The following is a 15389-nucleotide window of genomic DNA, read 5'->3' as shown; positions in this document are numbered from 1 at the left end:
CACACTGTCGAAAAATTCTCAAAAATAACTCTAGATAATTGAGGAAAAATGCTGAACAGTGTGGGATACAGTGCAATAGGATGGTATGAACTGGGGGAGAATTGCAAAATTAGGGAATGCCAACAACTCTGAATGATTTGGGCAATTTTCTCTTCCCCACACTCTAGGAAGATTATCTGGGGTATGCCAAGCTGGAGAAAGGTCATCAAGATTACCTTGCATCAGTCTTTCATTCAGTCCGGGTTCACACATCACAATAACAGCATATTTATTTATTTATTTATTTATTTATTTATTTATTTATTAGATCTATATATTCCCTTTCTGTTGGAAATAACACTCAAGGTGGCTTACAGTTAGAGTAACCCTAACCTCTCAAAGAGCTCACAATTAGAGCCAACCATAACCACTTGAGGAATTACAGAAGGTCCCATCCTCATAAGAGGTTAAGGGGAGTGTTGGCTAGAAGACAGGCCTTTTCCATAGAGCCCCCACTCTTCGGAACACATTCTCCCTGGATGTATGCCTGGCCCCTTACTCTTGTGGGTGACCATTTACCTATGATTTGATTTAGTGTGGGTTTGGGGTGGGGGGCTGTCTTTCTGTGCATCACCCAAGGTCTTTTTTGATTGGTGCAGTATACAAATGTTGTAAAATAAATAAATAATCACATTTATCTCAATGAAAATGTTATTTTCAAGTATGTATAATTAAAGAGATTATGACTTCTCTGGCTAGGAAATTCTGAGCCCTTTTAGAAAACCAGAAGCTATTTGTTTATTTATTTTTGTTACAGCTAGTTTGAATTCTACCCCAATACAAAAGATGGCTTGTCACATGTGTTCTACATGACTATTTAATGCATTTGGACAAGTGTATGAAAACTGGTTGTTCCACATGGGTTTCATCTGGCAAAGCCTTATTTTGTGCTGATCGTATTCCTTCTCTCCCCCCCCCCCCACCTCCAGCAGTTAAATGAAAATACAAGAGAGGGCATTTCACACTATATTCTGAGGCTAGCATTTTGCTTAATATGCTATAATGTCATTCAGTGCACTGTGAATTGTTTTCCAATCGATTAAAAGCCCAGAATTCATGGTTCATTAGAGATCAGTGTTGTTTTATACCCTCATATACAGATTTATTTATCGTATTTATATAGTCGCCCATCTCACACAAAGTGACTCCCAAATGTTCAGTGATAGAACCTGACATCAATATATTGTTTTGAGAGTGACCAAGGAACTCAAGAAATTCAACAAGAATTCCTCAAGAGCAATCCTTTTCTATTTAATACAGGTCCTTGAATCAGCCAAACAGATCATTATTGGTGGTATGCAAACTATTCAGAGGAGCTTTCTTTTGACTATAGTCTTGGTGAAAATGCATGCTCGCACAATGGGGGGGGGCGGTTCAAGTGTCCACACCAATAACCAAGATGTAGAGCCTCAATGCTACCAGCAGTGGACTTGATTTGGAGGTGCTGTTTGCAAAGCATCCCTCCAAATGATTTGTATACCCCTAATAATATTCTGTAGAGAGCCAGTTTGCTGCAGTGGTTAAGGCTAGAAACTGGGAGACCATGAGTTCTAGTCCTGCCTTAGGCATGAAACCAACTGGGTGACTTTGGGCCAGTCACTCTCTCTCAGCCCTGACTTGAAGGCAATAACAAGAACAATAATAATGTTCTGTACTCAGAGATGGAGTTGTTTTTCTTTGCTTTAATCCAGTAAGCAAAACAAAATCTCAGATGCCTTTGTGCTGCTTTTGTCATTCTAGATACATGGCTAAATTCACTTCATCAAATTTTACTAGGATTTTTCCAGCACCTGCTATCTAACTGGTAGATCAGTCAATGCAGCTGTAAAACAAATAAGTACCTCTAACACCACTGACTTTGCACTCCTACGCTATTAGCGGGAGCAAGCTCCAACTGAACTTAAAGGGACGGTCTTACAACACAGGGCTCCTCAACCTCAGCAACTTTAAGATGGGTGGACTTCAACTCCCAGAATTCCCCAGCCAGCCACTCTCACTATCAACTTCCCAAAGCTAAGGAGGTATGGATCAGATCAGTAATCTCCCTGCAGTTCTATGAAGAAAGATGAAACATAAACATACGAAAAAAAATTAAAAAGTAAACCCGTTGGCTTCCTTAGATACGAGTATCTGCATTTCGCTTGCCTGTTTCGTTCTTTCCCGCGTTGCAAATTCGAAGACGTGCGGCGGACAGGTGATACCGCGCATGCGCAGCAACATCCCACCGCCGTGTTTCCAATTCCCCGACAGAGGTAGGGACCGACAGAAGTGTGTCACGTGAGCGCCAGTGGCCAATCGTGATGTTCGACAGTGGCGGAAGCGGATTTCCGGTTCCGTTTTGCCCAGGCAAGATGGCGGTTTTCAGAGCTTGGAGGCGGCTGCCTGGCGCTTACCTGGGGCAGTTCATGCACAGCGAGGCCTCCGCGGCGCCTTCTTCCGACGCTGCCGCCTCCCCTGCTCCTCTGTATCCGCCCGTGGTGGCTTCCGCTACCGCCAAGAGTAAAGCAGCGAAACTCCGGCGCCGGGAGCTGTACTACCAGAGGATTCACGATGCGCCCACTGTCGAGGAGAAGTTGGAGATCTACGGGAGGCGGCAACGCCTCAAGTACGTGGTCTACCCGCAGACGTGGACCTTAAATGCAGACCGCTGGTACCAGCATTTCACGAAGACCGTCTTTGTGCCGGGGCTGCCCGCTTCGATAGCGGTGGGGAAAGAAGAGCAGAAAGACGATTTGGATTTGGCTGAGCTCCGGTCCATTGTGTGTGAAGTGCTCCTTCAGGAGTATTATTACCAGCGCAAGCAGCGCCCCAAACTCTTCCGCGCCAGCGAGCAGGGACCAGCGCCTTTCATTACCCATCTGGTGCCGAAGCTTGCAGCCCGCCTGGCCTGTCTCAACCCAGTGCTTGGTCCCTCCTCCGTCATAGGTGTGTCTTTTCATCCTTGTTTAAAGAGGAATGAAAATGTCATACAAGAATCTGTGTGTATCTTTCATTCTGAGCAAATAGGCTGAAGCATTTACTACTACTGCTAATGTTTTATTGATTGGCCGTTAGGCTATATCAGAATACACAATATAAAATATAGAACAGTAATAAACCATAATAAAAATAATAATAAATAATAAGACTATTCACCTCTATTAATAAGACCGTATGTTAGAAAATAAAGTAAAAGACATAAGTAAAAGAAAATGCAAATCATATTTCTGTGTCACCCCTACAATTTACCCCAATCAGATCAACATATGCAGTTCTCAGTTGTACTGTTTTGTTCAGATAAAGGGGCGTATTATATGTAATTCTTCAATTCTGACTGCACATGAGATCCTTTCATTAAAACAACCTATTTCAATTGGACGTTTGTCTAATGTATGGTCTGAGACACTGACCTCTCTCTTTCTTATACAACAGACATTCAAATAATATGTGCAATATGTCCTCTACCTCTTTATTGTTTGTGTGAACGTCCTGACTAGATATGTTCTTATTATTTCAGACTTTCAGCCAGATGTAAATTTCTACTGGTTGCGTGGGGAGACAGTGGTTCCCCGAGGACATCGGCGAGGCAGGATTGACCCATTCAGATTTCAGATTGATGATAAGCCACGCTGTCAGATTCGTATAAGAAAGCAGCTTTCAGAGGTACAAATACTTTTGTTTAAGCAATAGGTATTAGTTGAATTGTTGGTATTGGTGATTGCAGGTGGTGTGTCACATTTGCTTTCTCTGTCCCGTTGCATCTGATCAATTTTGCCATTTAACAGAGTTTCCAGCAACTGCTGATGGCTAAAAACAACTGAAGTGGAAGCACATATTTGGAATATGTAAGAATAAAACCCCTGGTCCTGTGATTTTCACAAAATACTATATAAGTGTGGAAAGAAGGAAGCAAAGTGAGCAGTCCCTTCTTAGAACTAGTAAACTGACAGCTTTTCCCCTCAACTGACTTAGAGCACTACCCACCTAGCCTTAAGTTAGCAGAAAGCTATACTGCGATAAAATTTGCTGCTGCTATTACTAATCCTTTCTGTTACCTCTCTTTTATAACATAATCACATGACTTTCTTTCAAAACCTAGTGGATGTTATATATTTTAGGCTCTCTTTGAATGGTGTCAGAATAAAGGGGAAAAAAATTTTTTGGCAACAGTATAGCTAAGGACAACTTAAGACTGACTGATTCATGGGCTGTAGATGAGATGTAAGTAATATTACAGTCAAAAAGATGTTTGTCAAGGCATGTTTTATGGCACAGTAGGATGCAAGTTGGGACATATCCTATATCTATGTTTCTGAACCATTCACTTTTATTGTATGATTTAAAATTCTATTATGCTTCCTTTCTACATCCTCAAGATAGATGACAGATAAATCATACAATGTGTGAATGTATGTAACGTTCAACCTTCCATTAAAAAAAGTTGCAATCACACTTATAAGGAAAGATGCATATTCAGTATAGTGGATCTTATGGAGTCATGTAGTGAGTAGTTTTCCCTGTGGGGAGCATTTTGGACTCCCAAAGGCCTTTTTTTAACAATTTAAAGGAATATTTATTTTACTCATGGTATCCATTGTTGCCACTTATTCAGGGTTCAGTACATAGTGCATAATGCAGCCTCATTATACAAAGGCACGTTGCTCTTTTATGATATCTTCATTGTTATATCTTTAGTTTTGTGAAATCTCTTTGCTATTTTGAATCTTAGTTTATAGTGGGGTCCCAAATTTTAGGTTGTTTTTTGTGGCACCTCCTCCCCAAATGCAAAGTGGCTAAAAAGCAGGGCAACAGCTTGCCTGTCTTGGTCACGCACCATAAGTAACCCCTTAGGCTAAGCAGAAATTGTGGCTTTATGCTTAGGGACAGGGAACAGGCTAAGGACAGCTACATGTAGTCCCACAAAGGTAATGTCAGCATACCACTGGTAGATAAAAGTGGGGAGGCATTCCTGGTTGCTTGCTACCTTTTACATTCCTCCCCATCCAAACTGGGGTAGAGTGGGGAAAAGTGGGTGGGTGGGTGGGTGAGGGGAGGCAAGGCCAGCATTGTTCAGGTCTTTTGGATTTTGTAGCTGTTAGAGTGCAAGAGAAAGGGCAGTTTCAAAAAAGGAGGGCAGAGATGGGAAGCAGCAGTGATGTTGGTGTCTCTCAGCAAACCCCAGCAATCTTGGTCAGGAGAGAGTAGAATACCATTCTAATCCAAATGGCAGGAACAAGGTTGAGTCCATTTGTGACTCAAAGTATTTCCTAATTCACTGTGGGTAAAGTTAAGCTCAGATACCATAGAAAGGAGGACCTGAGCCATGAGGTGCAGAGAACATTACAAATGCTTTTTATGGGCTCACTTTCTCCTTCTAGTGACCTTGGTGCACACAGCTTGAATTCTCTTTCCCTCTCACTAGGTTTTCTCCAATTGCTGCCCTGCTGATATGCTGGGAACTCCTGGGATTTCAGCCAGGGTGATAACGGTTGGGAATTATGGGCTTTTAATTCCAGTACATCTTAAGGATACTGGAATTAAAAGTGTAATTAGTAAAGGGAATTTTATTTCCCCTTAACCTTTCTATCTTGCTGCAATCCCACAGGACTTTTAGCAGCTTAACATAGAGATGGCAAATATGAGATGACAGAATTAATTATTTAAGTGCTTTCTGTGATGAGAGAAGCACATTGTAAATTGTTTTTATTTGTTGAGCTGATCTTCTTTCTTCAAGTTTGAGCCTCTTGATTACCTGGGCCCTGGAGATATTCCTGTTATCCAACATTTACCTGACAGACTTCCATTGTTCAAACGACAATATCAGAACAAAATATTTATAGGTAAGACTATTGTGTCAGTGTATCTTTGTGTATATCTTTTTGATTTAACATTCATAAGCTTGTTAATATGGTTTTTGGAAGGGAAATTTAAACATGTGAGTATGAAGTTGAATTATATACCAAAATATGGAATTTGGGGATTATTGTTCTTAGGGATGTATCATAGAGTGTTTTGTTATGAAGAACAGATATCACTATTTTGGTTTTAAAATGTATAATTGAAGATATTTATTCATTCCCTGCTTACGAACTGGTTCTTTGTTGATAATGAAAAGATGGACTAATATTTTGTATGGTCAAGGTTTAATTTAATTTAAGGTCAAGGTTTAATTTAAAAAAGTTTCTATTATGTGTGATATTATCTTTTTTCTTTTTTAGATTTTTGGGTACTGTGTTTCTATTTTCTATGCTTAAGAAACAAAAGAAATGAAAATCACAACAGGCTTTAATACAAGTCATAGAAATTTGGCATTTTAAGTGCTAGTGCAATGATTCTTAGTTTTGTATCCTCAATCCCACCAGTCATTCAGTCAAAAAACCTGGGTTCCACCAGAGCATGCCTTCTCTGTTAAATGCCTGTTCCCTGGAATAATATCCCCCAAAGATTGCTTCTACCCTGATGACATTCAGAAAACTGATAAAGACCTAGCTATTTTAGGCTTGGGATAGTGTGATGGCTGAGTCCTGTTGGATAGAGGAGGGGGTTGGTTTACATGTTTGCCTTCAGGCTGCTTATTATTTCTTTTTTGTATTTCTTTCTTTTTTTCTTTAAGTCAGGTGGCCTATAAATTGTACAAATAAATAATTTACAATAAGCATTATAGTGTTACTTACTACATCACCTAAGTTATCTCTGAGTCCCACCTGTGCTATGTCTACAACCAGTTAAGTGCCCTGTACTAGAGATCCTTTTAAATGCTCAACCTGATCTGAATTCATTCCATCTGTCTTTACTGTAAATTTATCTGATAGGCCATTGTTGTCCCTCTGCAGTATATGGAGACTGCACATAATCAATGCAAGCTGGGTTGATATTTGGACAAAGACCATTGCTCAGTCTTATTTGATATACTAAGCTAACTCTTTATACGATTGATATTTGTAGAATAAATTACCTACATTACTTTAGGGACAAAATTTAGTTATAATAAAACATTTAACAAACTAATGGGGTAAATGATGTCATTAAACTGAACGTCTGTTGAGAGTTTACCTTATAACAACAGCAGCAGGAAATAGGGCAAGGTTGGCAAGTGGGGGAAGACTGGTGCACAATGCTCTCCTCTTTTCCTCAGTAGTGCCCAGCATGACATATCTTGCAGGCCCGTCCATCTTCTGAAACTTCTCTGTGACTTCCCTTCCCTCCCTTTTTTCTGGAGTGCTGCTGCTACCATCAGTATCTCAGCACATTGTATCTTACACCCCCATCCCAATCATCCTAACGTCTTCCTTTCCCATAGATGCTGCCATCGCTTATGCCCCAGGGCATCATGTCCTGACACGCACATACACCCCAGTGCCTGCCTTTAGCTGCTGCCATCCATATTCTGTTCATCAGATTTTGTTCATTAAATCTGAAGTCTGCTCAACCAGTCTATTAAATCAAAAGTTTACTCTATAAGCATTCTGTATTGACAAAAAGTGTTAAAAACTATTCACTATTAAAGCAAAGGTTGTTACAAAATACTTGTTTTCATTTTCAGCTAATATTTTCATATTTAAATAGTAAATACATCTTTAAATCAGTCTTGCCTAGAATTTTGAACTTAAAATGGCTATAAAACTCTACTGCTATCAGCTGTGCCTATGATTTTATGACCTTGTATAGAAAATTATCTAAAATAATCCCCTCTTGGGATTTAGGTTCTCAAATATCAGATCCATGCTGCTATGGACACACCCAGTTTCATTTGCTTCCTGACAAAGTGAAAAGGGAAAGACTGATAGGATTGAAGCTCACTGATCAGATTGAAGTTCCATATCGAGCCAATGCAGTTGCAAGTCTCTTTGCATGGACTGGAGCACAAGCAATGTACCAAGGTAATTAAATTAAAAGGTGTAAAAAAAACCTTATCAAATGTCAGAACAATTTGATATATCCTGGTTTGAGCTTGATATCTCTCCCCCTCCCACCCCAAAATCTCAATACAGCTGTTCTAGCCTTGGTTATATCAAGTCAGTTGATATATTGAAAATGCTTCAAGCTTGTCACATTTTTGTCATACCAGAATGCTCAGAGCAGCATTGGAACACTTCCACTAAGGTGGGAACAGTCTGTTTCAAACTCAAAACAGTTGGTTTTTTAATGGAATTGTTTTGCCCACCCCTGTCAATAATTAAACATAAATATACCTGTACTCTGTTATTGAATTATGCCATCCATCGAAGGCAATTTAACAAATTCTTACAGTTAACAAAGAAAATGCTAAGTTCATTTACAAGTTGAACATTTAGAAAATGATGCCACTATACTTTAATCTGTGCATATAGGCATCTGTAAAAGAATTACTAAGCACGGCCTTATGTGCTGGAGACATGGGTTATGCTGATCTGTGATGTGTAATGGCTCTTTGTAAGATAAGGAACATCTTGAATATGTACTGGAAACTGGTTTCCAATTTTGGGGCTGCTTCTCCTTCCTGGAGCAAGAATAATAATTAATTTGTTCTGTGTGATCAGATTGCATTGTAGAATGACTCATTTTGATAACTGTAACTTCAGAAAACCATAACGTAGCACCTGCCTGCAACTTGTTAAACACATCTTTTGCTGTCACCTGCAGGTGGCAGCAGCCATGTGATCCCAGGAGAAGGTGCAGCTGCTTTGAGAAATTGCATATGTGTTCTACAGTCATGCTCCTGTTTGCTTGAAACACTTTTTTAGCCTTCCAGTCCAATGTGCCAGAGGCCCTAGTTTGCAGTGCTTCTTCTTACAAGCCACCTTTCTGTTGGTAGAGAAATGCTTTTGTTAAGTGGCTTCTCTTCTTTCTCAGGATTCTGGAGTGAGGACGACGTGACTCGACCGTTTGTATCCCAGGCTGTGATTTTCGAAGGAAGATACGTTGCCTTCTTTTGTTACCAGCTAAACACCTTGGCTTTAACTGTCGATGCTGACAAAAATAACCCAAGAAGGAACATTTGTTGGGGGACTGAAAGTAAGCCCCTGTATGAAGCAATAGAAAATAGTGATGTGAAAGGTTTTAACGATGAGGTTCTGGCACAGTTTGTTAAATTTCTGTTAAACAGACCAAAGGAATTATGATAACCTGATTATTCTGGAAATACTGAAATAAAATCGAGTGCTTAAATACCACCTGGACTGTTAAAAGTGGAACTATTGAGTTATAGTCTTACATAAAATTATTGGGATATACAAGAGTTGTACAAGAGTATTGCTGATGCTTTATAAATGAAATTTTAAGGCCAATATCTTCTGTGTGTGGTGAGTTGTTTTAGATGATTTTCTTTTCTACAGGATGACCTAAATTCACAATTGTTAGACATCTAATAAAGCTTAATATGCCAATAATGTATTATTATTTTGTTGGTCGCACAGTCAGCCAGATGTTTAGACTGGATTTGGCATTTTTCCCACCATCCCAAGGACCTGGGATAGGCAGATGTTGTTTGAGGGTATTAAAGGTATTGTTGTAGGATATAAGCTGTTCCACGTAAAGCTGCCTTTTGCAATTGACTGATGGTGATTTTGTCAATGCCGAGGGTCTTCAAGTGGCACTCCAGATGTTTTGGGATTGCAGCCAAGGCGCCTATTACTATTATTATTTCAATTTATGTGGCCACTCATCTCATCTAAGTGATTCTGGGCATCATGTACTTGTATTTTTTCTCCTCCTCTAAAAAAGTACAAGGGTTAAGATCATGTTGAATTTGAATGGAATTGTACAAAACTGTCACCTTTGATTTGAGCTTCTTAAATTCATAGACACTTCTGTGTGATTTTCTTGGCAACAGTACAGAAGTTGTGTCCATCTAGAACATTTCTTAATTTCCCAGTCTAGCGTACAGCCTTTGTGATCTCTCTGTTTACCTTCCAAGCCCAACCAAGTTGAAGAAGATGCTGCCACCTGCCAAGATTAATAGAGGTGTCAATATAGTATACCTACACAATAGGTATTGTTTTACAGTGACATCCTAGAGTTCAGTCAGCACCTTGAAAACAGTTCTAGGGTTTGAGATATCATATGCAGTTGGAATGCATAAAGTATGTGTACACTTTCTATTATTTTATTCTTCTCAGTGAGAAAGAGACATTACCTGTACAGATCAACAGCAAGCTATTTGTGAGTTCAATTGAATATTGCTTTGTTCAGCCAGTTAAATTAATCTTAGTTTTGTCACTCTAACTGAAAATAGCTTTCTATAGCTTTTCTATGCAGTAAGCTCTAATTCAGTGCAATCTAATTGATATGTATTACCAGACTAGAACAGCAAATTGGTTGGTCAGGCAGATAGCTGCATCCATGAAAAGGACAATATCAGTATAGTTGCATTCCAATGAAGTTTGTTGATTGTTGATAGCTAACCACCAGCAATAATAGATGTTGAAAGATGGTATCAGACCTAGAAGCAATGTCAGACAGGAAATTGTAGTCAATTATCTACCAACAGAGGAAAAAAACAAAACCAAGATACAGATTGAAACAGCCAATTGCAGCTACATTGTATGCAAGTGAAGAAGTCAAAAGAAAAAGATCAGAATTGTCTGTCCATGAGGTGTGGGGTGTGGAGAAGAACCCTAAGGATGGGTCAAGGTATCAGGAGAGATGATGATACTTTTCTCCTCTAAAGGAGAAAAGCACCAAGAAAAAGATTGCTAGCTTCCCAAAGTCTGGCTTGTCTGTCTATTTATTTATCTCTGCCCATCTCCCCCTAATGGGGGACTCTGGGCGGCTCACAAAATCCATTAAAACAATAAATATATAAAACATAAAAACTATACAGTTTTTATAGAATAGTTTTTTAATAGAATTTTATATTTTGTATTTTATAGAATAAAATATTTTATATTTTATAGAATAGTTCCAATTCTACCTAGTAACCTTTCTCTGCTCAGATATGTTCCAAAGAAATTGAAGATCAGAATTAAAATAGACAGTGAAAGAAAAGCAGTACTTGTACTTAAAATCTTCTAGGGACATCTCAGATCTTTCCTAATCTCTGTTTTCCTCTTTCCTCCCCCCATTCCTCTCCCAGCTATATATTAGGGTGATGAATTTTGTAATTCTAAGTTAACTTCCAGTACTTAATTGTAATAACTTATTTAACCAAGTAAAGAAGTAAAACCGTTTAACTCAATCTGATTTTTAAACTTTATGCTCCCAGCTTGCTCAAATGAACATGAAGGGGTGTGTTTTGCATATTTGTAGCACAGGCAGGCTTGAGAAAATGAAATAGATAATTGAGTTAGAAAAATACCTAATAAATACCTGGCAGGTAGTTTTCCTGGAGTTGAGGACTGATTGATAAATCCAGCTGCTAAATGTGAATAGCCCAAGTAGAGTCCATTGATGGACAAAGGTGGTAAATGTGGGTAGTCGAAAAGGGGATCTTAATTATAATCCATTGTCAGGTTAATGTGGGAAGACTTTCTCAAGAGTGTGGCTTAGTGAGAAGTTAAAATTAGTAAATGCTGGAAGTTGTTCCCAGAGGGAAGGGCTGGCTGACAAACCCACAGTTGATGTAGGTTACCTAGAAAAGGAATTCTTAAGACAGTGGGGCAGCAACAGTTCCATTGTGTGTGTGTGTATGTGTGTGAGAGAGAGAGAGATGAATAAGGAAAGTGAGATTGTGTGAAAACACACAACCAGCCGCTAGCTGTGCACAACACAGTATTGTTGCAATTCTTGTTATGAATTGTATTGTGTATGTTTTTTCCCAAGGAGGAAGCAAGTTGATTTTTGGAAAGTTTTTGAAACAGATTCTTTAGAAAATCCATCATGGTTGCAGAATGTTTCAAAATTAAAACTTCTAAACATTCAGTGTCCTAGGATTTCCTGCGTGTGTTTTATTCCAGTCATTGTGCGATGGAACAAGTGCTGATGTTTTTCTGCTTGCCTGTCATGGAAATGGAAAATACTTGCACAGCAAGAATGCACCTGCAAGCCTCTCATATATCAGACGTTTATAATAAATAAACAGTATGAAAATGTTCTCATGTGGTAACCTCATTTTCCCCAGAGGTGGGTTGACTAAGCAATATTTCCTTGTTCTGGATTTTTTATTGAAAACTCACTGATATTTTTAAAAGTATAGTCCAGGTTAAACATTCTAGTTCTTTCTGTTAATTTTAATATTTTAAACTGAAATTCTAGTGTGTTCCCCAGACAAGTCTTCAACTCTTACTCCTTGTTTTTGCTGGACTCCATTTGCTATGCCATGTTTTGCCCAGACAGACTGGATTAAAAGTGTTGTTCCAAACTGAGAAAGATTGGGAAGATCGCAAGAATGGAATAACTGTTGTAGGTACGAAGAAAAAAATGTCCTTGCTGGATAAAGTCCCCGTCTCCCCAATTATTTCACCAGTGACTAGACTGCTAAGTCTGGAAGTCTGTAAATAGGATATGAAGATGTAATTTTAGCCTTAATATCTGGTAATCAGAAATAAGTTGACCCAGAAGGATACAGTTTATTTAGTATAGCATTACAGCCTTCGTACTATCTATGAAGTATGAGGTGTGGGAATGTGTAATATATGAGGAAGCTCTGGGTTGCCCACATGCCATATAAATTCATCCTGAAGTTTATCTGTGAGTGCGTTAAGCAATTTCCTCTGCCTGGACAAGGGCACACACATTTTTTCATTAATTTACATACACATTTTTAATTGATTTACCTACACTGTGTGTAAATCAACAGGTACTGTAGTCCATTTACATTCTTTGAGCTGACAGTAAAGAATTAAGAATATAGATACTGAAAAATGAGATATTGAAACTGTGTGTATATAAATAAAACATCATAAGGAAGAACTTTCAGTAGCTCATTTTCCCTTCCCTTCTATCTGTCAAGCATTTGTACTTTTCTTGAAGTGTTGGGGATTGTTGCTTATATTCGATTGGTGGGGTCTAGGCAGAGAGCCTTTTCTGCTGTAGTGCCCGCCCTATGGTACATCTTGCCGCCTGAGGTGCGGTGTGCCCCCTCCCTCATGGCCTTCAGGAAAGAGGTCAAATCCTGGCTCTGCCAGAAGGCCTGGGGGCCAGAGGGGGGCCCGCACCTGTGGAGATGGCTGGTGGGGTGAGGGGTTGTCCCCCACCCAGCATCTTACAGGTTTTTTAGGGCCCAAATTATAGGAGGTTTTTAGGCCATTTTTAATATATGTTTTTTAACTATTTATAGATTATGTCCATGTCTGGAGAGTCCTGTGTTTTTTCTTTTTTATTATTGTGAGCCGCCCAGAGTTATCCATTGGGGGAGATGGGCGGCATACAAATTTGAAAATAAATAAAAATAAATAAAATATTTATTTAAATTGATTAACTGATGTCTTAACTCCTCTTCTTAAAAAAACATGATTCCAAATGATTAAACCTGCCTTGCTATGTGATGTATCATACGTAAGGAAGCCCTTCCTATTTGAATTTACTTAAACTTCTGTTACGAATATATATCATCACTTTTTCCATCGCTATGTACTCTCTGATTTTGGACTTCCTTCTTGTATTGTTGGCAGGGTTTCATTTTTCCAGCGTTGTGCTAAATTGGTTCTTGCCACTGTCAGCATGTATCTCAGAAGATTGTGATACTTTTTGTTTATGCCCTGTGGAATTATTCCTAATAAAAATATTTGTGGCTTCAATTCAAATTGAATAGAATTTCTGTTTTCAATTCAAATTGTTGAGTGGGTACATCTCCACAAAATGTATTTGTTCAGCCTCTTTAGCACTTTTGGCTGCTTCCATTACTCCAACAGCCAATTCAAGGTGGAGGGCCCTCAGGATCTAGTTCCACAGCTGGGGAATTGGCTCTCTCTTACGTTTTAGATGATCAATGACTTTTCAGTCTTTAAATCTAGGCTTAAAACTTTTTCATTTGATTCTGAGGAATGGGGTTCTTCTCTGATTGGGGACATGAGGCTTCTGGACTGGTTCTGGTGATAGGTCTCTCTGGCTTGCATATTATATATTGTTTAATTTTAATTGATCTAATTGTTTATATATTGTTAGCAGGTTTTATAGGGTCTAGCTCAGTGTTTTTCAAACTTGGCAGCTGTAAGATGTGTGGACTTCAACTCTCAGAATTCCCCAGCCAGCATGCTGGCTGGAGAATTCTAGGAGTTAAAGTCCATACTTCTTAAAGTTGCCAAATTTGAGCTGATCTATTCTTGTCATTGTAAAGTGATTACTTTAAATTGGTATTCTGCAATTTCCTTAGATTAAGAGCTACCTAGTTTTAATGTATTAACTTTGTATTTTTGTAGATTCAGATTGAATTGATGTTCCTTTTTTCTGTACTGCACTTAGTTTTTTAACTGCAATTTAAATAAATATCCAATAGAAGAGAATACATATATATAGTTCAGTGTTGAACTCTGGAGTCTTTGGTGCCCACTGTGCTTGGTTGTTTGCTTGCAGATGTTTCATTACCCCACTAGGTAACATCATCTATTTATGACAGTATTGATACTATTCATCAATAATATCAATATTATTAATATTACATCTGTCACATTGTCTTATAAAATGAATATCCCAGATACCCAATTCACAGGAGGGTAGAAGAAGGACATATAAAGAAAAAATGTCATCTTCATCTAAGTCTGAAGACTTCATGGCCACAATTGGCCTAATTTATTTTTTTTCTACTTCCCCTTGACAAAGGAAAACAGTTCTAAGGAACTGAAAACTTGTACATTTTTTTAATGTACAAGTCAATTCAAATTGTTGAGTGGATACATTTAATGACATTGTAGTTGAGCCTCATGATGGTATTGGCCAGCTCTAGACATTTGAACTGTAAATCAACATGTCTTTGCTTTTCCTTCATTGGGGATGGTTTGCATTTCCCCTTTCATTGCATAGTAAATCATTAGGACCTTTTTAAAATGCATCGTCTGGATTATTTTGCTGTCTGCTTATAGGCTTTTCATCAATTTTGCATAAATACTAGCTTTCTGTTTTTGCTGTTTCCTATTTTATATTTGCCATTAGGTTTTAATGCATTTTATTAATAGATTTTTCTGTTTGTTTTTATTTGTTCTGTTTTACAACACCTTGATAACTTGGTCAAAACTATAACTCATTAACCTATAAAGAAATTAAATGTTGGCACTTTCTCTATCTCCATAGCATTTTAATATTAATTTGCAAAGCCAGCAAAAGATATGCAAGGTCACCTTTGACATAATAGCTTCCCCACTATAAAACAAAGATACCTATTTTTTATTTTTCATTAGAAATGGGTGGGGAATGGCAAGGATTAATTATAGGATTTAAGCTATGACCCTATACTGTGGACATAGCAGAGTATCCATATGGGAGAATTAATTTACTTTTCATTCCTCATTTGCATTTAC

The 15389-nt window shown here is 38.4% G+C and overlaps 1 protein-coding gene across 1 annotated transcript; it reads left to right on the top strand.

The window, feature by feature from the left end:
* The first annotated feature begins 2358 nt into the window (after positions 1-2358).
* On the top strand, positions 2359-14360 carry MRPS30 (mitochondrial ribosomal protein S30). Its single transcript, XM_007423363.4, has 5 exons — positions 2359-2964; positions 3536-3681; positions 5753-5858; positions 7722-7898; positions 8851-14360. Exons 1-5 carry the CDS (start codon positions 2391-2393, stop codon positions 9117-9119), a joined length of 1272 nt encoding a protein of 423 aa, XP_007423425.2. The 5' UTR covers positions 2359-2390; the 3' UTR covers positions 9120-14360.
* Positions 14361-15389: the final 1029 nt, after the last annotated feature.

The sequence above is a fragment of the Python bivittatus genome, unplaced genomic scaffold, assembly GCF_059951505.1.
Source record: "Python bivittatus isolate LINGU-HERP-01145 unplaced genomic scaffold, Pbiv_v1 ctg000570_np1212, whole genome shotgun sequence".
In the NCBI taxonomy this organism is placed as follows: domain Eukaryota; kingdom Metazoa; phylum Chordata; class Lepidosauria; order Squamata; family Pythonidae; genus Python; species Python bivittatus.
Note: the sequence above shows the minus strand (reverse complement) of the source record. Positions and strands in the feature narration are given on the sequence as shown.

Coding starts and splice junctions, on each gene's coding strand:
- MRPS30 (XM_007423363.4), top strand. CDS start 2,391: ATGGCGGTTTTCAGAGCTTGGAGGCGGCTGCCTGGCGCTTACCTGGGG. Junction 5,859..7,721: donor TCAGAACAAAATATTTATAG/GTAAGACTATTG, acceptor CTTGGGATTTAG/GTTCTCAAATATCAGATCCA. Junction 7,899..8,850: donor AGCACAAGCAATGTACCAAG/GTAATTAAATTA, acceptor CTTCTTTCTCAG/GATTCTGGAGTGAGGACGAC.